Below are 6,321 nucleotides of genomic sequence, written 5' to 3'. Positions count from 1 at the left end.
AGGTCACTTTACCCTCTTTTTGCTTATCTTCTACACTATATTTCAACACCTGTATTTGGAGAATCTTTAAAAAAAACTTAGTCTCTAAATCATGGCTCCCAATATAACCTGCTAAAGCTGTAAAAACTGAATATTGTCTTCTGCTTTTTTTAATTAATATCATAGTAAAAGAAAAAAAAGATAACATAATATGAAGACAGCAACTTTTTCAGTAGAATCATTAGCAAGAACATAGAGGAAAAAAGAAACATTCATTCTCTGGAATCAAAATAATATAATATTCCTTTTTTTTTTTTTTTCTTTCACTTCACATTGGTAATGAATATCCATCAAATCTTTACTTGGCTTCTCATTTAAAACAAAAAGTAAGTAACCATATGATTGTATTGACCATCATCTTTCATTTTCTTTCAGTCATCAAAGAAACAAAAAAACAAAACAAAAATGTTTCCCTACACTAAATAAAAAAGAATGGAATAAATTAACCCACTTGGCAGTTCCTGATAGGCCTGCAAGAAAGAAAACTTTCTTCATTATAATTACTTGTTTACATTAAACTTAAGCAAAATTAGTAATGGAAAACACTGACTGTACTGTACCTAATCACAGTGCTGGATTGAGAAATATGGTATCAATCAAAGTTGGATCTTTGTTTGTTAATCAGATTAATTAGCAAATCAAGCACTGAATTGGAACCTTGTATATATGTTAGTTGTTGTTGATGATGATGATGTGGAGTTAATCAGCAGACCATATTACAAAAATTTACACCTGATAAGAAGAAAGTGACAATAATGTTAAGAAGAAAGAAACAAAATTTGCACATCAAAACCAACAAAAGTTAAAGCTAAGAGAGAAGAGAGAAGAACACCAACCTTTTTTGGTTAGTGGGCAAGGGGATGTCCCCATCACCCTACAAAGAAAAATTTCCTGCAATTGGGGACCAAATTCAGCACAAGAACAAAGCAAGAGATTTATGTATGAACTGTTTCAATAATATTCCAAATTCTTAGTTGCATTTTCATGGAGATTCACATATAAAGAACCAATATTCAGCTTCTAATGAGATATTCAATTAGTAATATTCCGATTCTGGTAAGAAATTCGATTAGTATCGACTTGATGTTAAAAAATGGGGTTCTACTCAAGGACCACTAAAGTGATGGACCATCCTTGAATGCTAACAATTAATGTATCAACAATGAAAAAGATGGGGTAAAGGGGGAAAAACTATTTCAAATGTGAAAAGGTCAATGGAGTTTCACTTGATTGATTGAAGAGATATGTGTTCAGAAACTCAGTGAATTATGTAAAATATGTAAATAACCTTATGCCTCACTTAATCAAGGCAAAAAAGAGCTACTATATGCTCCAATAATTGCATTTGGAACTGGGAAAAGACCATTGGGTTATTAGGCAAAACATCTCTAAGCCTAAATTTTTCGATTGGAGTGCACGATTTCAATCACCTGCTGATGTATCAGAAAGAAAGAGAGTGTACCTAATGTGGGTCAAAGCTATCTCCTCATCCATCAGAAGAAGTTCAGTTCTGTATATCCATGTGAGTATGGCAGAAGCTCTTCTACCTCAATCCTGGTACTGGAATAACTCATACTTTTCTTCAATTTTCCTTGGGTAGATTCTACCTCCGCCCAAAATATGCCGTAAACTGGCCTATGGTCTGAGAACCTAGATTCTCCACGCACATACGATATTTGTTGGAGGCCTTCTCCGTGCCATAAAATTCTATCACACCTTTAATTAGAATTATTCAATTAGTAACAAAATTAGAATAGGTTCTTGTTCTCTTCGTTCTTAAGTCATTGCAATATTGCATACACATTCTGGTTTTGTTCTTACCAAGCTGGAGTTCGACGCTTCTCCTTTGGATGCAAATCATCTCCAGCATATCTGTCTGAGTTAGTTGAGTATTTATATGTAGGTGGGAAATAAATCTTTCCTTCATTCCATCCCGCAAACACACGGCCTCTTCTCTGCTCAATCCGTAACTGCAAGATAAGCATATTTAAATTAGATGAAAGCTCATAAAATGTTCTCAAAATATAGTATGGGGAGTGATGGTAGAGCTGTAGGAGAGAATATATGAACATGCCTGATCATTCTCTAACAATGCCCTCCAGTTTTGCATCTCGACAAGTGCCTTAGCAGATCGATAAGAAAGTGCAATGCGATAATTCAAATCTCCAAGCCAAATAACCCGACTGCATAATATACACCGATTCAGGAATGGACAAAGTTTGGAAATAATAATCATAACATAATTAATTTATAATGGTGGACATGTATGAACTCGGTTAGAAATGGTACTTGGAGGTTGTGAAGTACATAGTTTTTTAAAGTGACCAATAAAACAACATATTGCCAATAGCAAGGAAATGACTACAGTTTATGTAATAGTCAATAATCTTACTCGTGCTCAAGAATGGTCTCTGGGGACTTCGCATCGCCTGAGCTGCTAACACGAGGAAACCTTGTTTTTTTAAGAATCTCCATGACATCTGAGTTCCTCCTAAGTTCATCGCCTTCTTTTTGCCCAGAGGTTAGATGAGTACAGACGAAGCAAAATGTTGTCTCGTGCAAGGACATGCTGATGGAAATAGATCCCTGAAATTCGAAGAGGAAGAGTACTTCTTAGTGGATTTGAACAACTTGGAAAGGCAAATCAATAAACAATATACTAGACTACATGATTCATCTTAACATTACCTTATTTCCAAGATAACCCATCAACCCTCTGCCAATACAAGAAACCTTCATGTTTTTAACATGATCTCTCAATTCGCTCCGGACCCATACTGTTAGGAATATGCCAACCATTTGTTTACTTGCCACTAAACAGTATCTTGAATACCCTGGCCTCTTATATCCATCTTCTGTAGATGTAGATCCACTATAAGAACCACCATAGGACATCGGTGAGTACAATACAGTACTTGGCGAATCTCCTGGTCCATTATCATCATCTGATGAACCCCATCTAGAGTAATCACTTGGCCTGTTGGAGTAGTCACTAGGCCTTGAATAATCACTCGGTCTGGCACCCCATCTGTAACTGGGGTCATAGTCACTTGGCCTGTGACCAAATATAACCCGATCACAAACACTGAATCTGCGATCAAGTCGTGGTTGAGGAATTGAAGGGTCGTTTTCCATTCTCCAGCTGTAGGGTGTCTGGAATGATCGTCGATGAAAGAAAGACGAGTTTTTTTGCCTAGATGATCCTTCAAAATCTGCGTCCATTTCTACAATTGGCTCAGGGATTGGAGAAGGTGTGTAGCAACCACCACCACTGCCACTAGTTCCTGGAAGATTGTTTAGAGTCTTTCTAATAAGAGCCAGCCATTTTTTGGCAGGTCCATTGTCTTCGGCACCAAGAACATTACCAGCATTTAAAGGAACTATCTCTTGAAATCTGAAATAAAAAGTAAATGCAAATGCTTCAATCTATGCTCATCTATTAATTGAAGAGTTCACAAACAAAAGGGAGAAGATTGCAGCTTTGAAGACATACCCAAGGACATATATATCAGCAGGAGGCGAGGCATGAAGCCAATCATCAAGACTCAAATTACTTGGTGGAGATCTTCCAGCTACATTCCATGTAGCTACAAAAATGCTGTGGTTCTGCACATCTATGATTCGAGGGTGGTCGAGATTCATTCTCCCTCGCCGGACCTGCTCTGGGATCTTGCTGAATTTCTCTGCATCAGAATCAGGCAAAGATAAGGAATACAAATTCGAAATTTAAGAGAGATATAATCTCAAAAAAGAAGGTTGTTTAATTCTATTGATGCTCCACCTGTTTTGCTTTTCTTGATGGTGCATGGCTCCCTCTCTGAGAAGCTAGTCCTGTATTCCACTTCAGCCCCTGAAGAAAGATATTCAAATTCAATGCTATTCAATGAGCATCAATTATACTTAGGTTGATAAAAAATTGTTTAAAAACTTTATCTTTCACTGACTGGTAAAAAGGAGAAAAAAAATTGGTTTGATAATTGAGAATCATAAGAACTTCAACTTTCAGATATCAAGTCCAAGAGTATATTCCTTTCCTATCCTCAATTTTCTTAGTAACCAACCAAAAATTTAAGCAATTTAGTTTATAGGATGAAATAAAGTATAGGTCTTTTAGAAAGAAAGAAAATGCAAACCTCCATAGACGTCGTCTGCTTGAAAGTCCTCAGTTTTACTCTTGATATTGAACCACTTTCTGACCATTTTCTTAGACCATGAGAACTTCACCAAAGAAATAGAAGGAAACAGAAAACGAAAAACCAATTAATATCATCTCATAATCATCATCATCATTTTTCAATTAACAAAAGGGAATGAATTCCATTGGTTTACAGGCAAAAGAGAAAAAAGAAAAAAACCTTGCTTTTCTTGGAGTTCTCATCTCTCATTTTTTCACCACTCCTTCATATAGCTCTTATTGCACTTTCCGCAGCCCCCCCAATATTCACAATAAAGTTCAGAACTTCAAGGACTAAAACTCCACAACCGAAATTTCCCTTTCTCAATTTCTGGATTTCTGCAGCAACAAGCTTTGAAACGAGAAGATACCAACAACCCCCTCCTAAAAAACAAGCCAATGCTACCCCAATCAACAAATGGGTATCTTGTTTTAGACTGAAAACCTCAATCAAAGAACCAAAGGGATCAATCAAACAGCCAATTGGGTTTTCTGTTCTAGCACTCGTGAAGAAATGAGAGGAAAACCCCAAAATTAGTGAAGAGAGACAAAGGGGTTGAATGCGTGGAAGTGAGAAGAGAGATTGTTGAAGTAGAAGAAGACAATGTAGCAGAGAGGAAATAGAGAAAGCAAGTTTTAATGAAGACAGAGAAAGAGAGAGAAAAAGCTTATAAACAAGCTGCTCTTCCTTTCCTTTCTCTTGTTCCCCCTTTGAAACAAACAGCCTCGTTCTCAGTGCACAGCCAAAGTATCGAATTTGAACAGAATAAAGCGCAGCAAGAGAGAGAAAGAAACAAACTTTAAATAAGAATGGAGGAGTCTCAAGAGAAGAGAAGAGGGGGGCTTTTCCTGAGCATGCCGGGGCAGGGAAACGGTCAGGTCGTTTAGGGGAATCCCTTAACATAAAACGGCAAAGGAAAGGTAAAAGAAAAGGTGCCCAGAAGAGCGGTCAACAAAATGGTGGGATTGTGAAATCTAATGTTCATATATTGGTCTTCCATCAAAGAGAAAAAGCAGTTAAAGAATGATAAAGATAAAGGGAATGTTGTATTGTGTTATAGTACTACTGCTCTATTTCGTTTCTGTTTTTCCTTCTGTCCCTTTCTCTTTTTATTTTTTATTTTTTCGGATTTTGTGTTTCTTTCTTTCTTTCCCTTTTGGAATGTTTTGGAAAGTATTGGGGCTGATGTGTAATTTTAAATAAATTTAGGCAGCTAATAAAATATATTTTCCTAACCGGGACCAAATGGAGGAGAACAGTCCTATGTTAAGCCAAAATATGGGATTTTTTGCTTAGGTTGTCTGTAATAATATTTTATTAGTTTCTTCTACTTGTGTTGTTTTTGGAGCATTGTGAAGATTTGATTGTATAGATTTATCAGAGTTAATTTGGCAAGAATGTGGGGAATGTTGTTAACCAAATTGGAGTATTTCTTTTGGGTCAGCCTAAGGATTGTCCTTAAAAACAAGGGCATATGTCCCAAATTTAAGGCCCTCTCTTTGCTTTGCTCCCTGAAAAATCTACCATTTGTTTTTCTGATTTCTCTGTGATTTATGGGGAATGAATGAATTATAATCCTAGACCTTCTTCAACCCTATAGAAATAGAAATAGTCTAATAGGTGGAGAATCTTGGTTTTCTTGTTCTGGTCTATATAATAAATAAATACTCTAGTTTTTTAGTCCTTCTAACTTAAAAAAAATGATTACCTAGTGAAATGTTTATAATATGGAAAAGAAAAAACAAAAAGTCATTTTTCCATATTTTACCCATTAAATTATGAATTTTTTTATTAATAAACTGAGTCATAGAATTAATTATAATGGAAGAAATTAATGAACAAAAATAATAATAAAACAAATCATAGATCTCATAATGTCTTTTCTTTTTGTAAATTAAGGGTAAAATTGGAAAGGGCGAGTGAATTGTTTAGTGAGCCGCCGTCCAGTCTTCCTCCTTTACGGGCGGCTCCTCTCCTCCATAGACGGTCAACTGTAATGGCTCCTAAATTGAAAAACAAACATTAATTTTTACAAAAATTGAATATAGATTGCTGGGTATTGCCTTTAGCATCGAAATGGGTGTGTCTTATCTATATTTGGTTCTTT

At 35.9% G+C, this 6,321-nt stretch overlaps 1 protein-coding gene across 1 annotated transcript; it reads right to left on the bottom strand.

The window, feature by feature from the left end:
- Nucleotides 1-305: 305 nt before the first annotated feature.
- On the bottom strand, nucleotides 306-5,239 carry LOC136219707 (type IV inositol polyphosphate 5-phosphatase 7-like). The gene is made up of 12 exons (XM_066007199.1): nucleotides 4,395-5,239; nucleotides 4,173-4,257; nucleotides 3,821-3,889; nucleotides 3,533-3,722; nucleotides 2,728-3,433; nucleotides 2,432-2,625; nucleotides 2,114-2,222; nucleotides 1,861-2,009; nucleotides 1,502-1,755; nucleotides 876-930; nucleotides 600-771; nucleotides 306-509 (listed from the first exon to the last, which is right to left on the bottom strand). Exons 1-9 carry the CDS (start codon nucleotides 4,422-4,424, stop codon nucleotides 1,533-1,535), a joined length of 1,755 nt encoding a protein of 584 aa, XP_065863271.1. The 5' UTR covers nucleotides 4,425-5,239; the 3' UTR covers nucleotides 306-509; nucleotides 600-771; nucleotides 876-930; nucleotides 1,502-1,532.
- Nucleotides 5,240-6,321: the final 1,082 nt, after the last annotated feature.

Source organism: Euphorbia lathyris, chromosome 2 (assembly GCF_963576675.1).
Source record: "Euphorbia lathyris chromosome 2, ddEupLath1.1, whole genome shotgun sequence".
Lineage (NCBI taxonomy): Eukaryota > Viridiplantae > Streptophyta > Magnoliopsida > Malpighiales > Euphorbiaceae > Euphorbia > Euphorbia lathyris.
Note: the sequence above shows the minus strand (reverse complement) of the source record. Positions and strands in the feature narration are given on the sequence as shown.

What these genes read in the sequence shown, in the direction of transcription:
- LOC136219707 (XM_066007199.1), bottom strand. Translation starts at nt 4,424, where the DNA reads ATGAGAGATGAGAACTCCAAGAAAAGCAAG. An exon ending in CATCAAGAAAAGCAAAACAG is followed by an intron (nt 3,723 to 3,820) that starts GTGGAGCATCAA and finishes ATTCTGATGCAG; the next exon opens with AGAAATTCAGCAAGATCCCA. An exon ending in AAGCGTCGAACTCCAGCTTG is followed by an intron (nt 1,756 to 1,860) that starts GTAAGAACAAAA and finishes TTCTAATTAAAG; the next exon opens with GTGTGATAGAATTTTATGGC.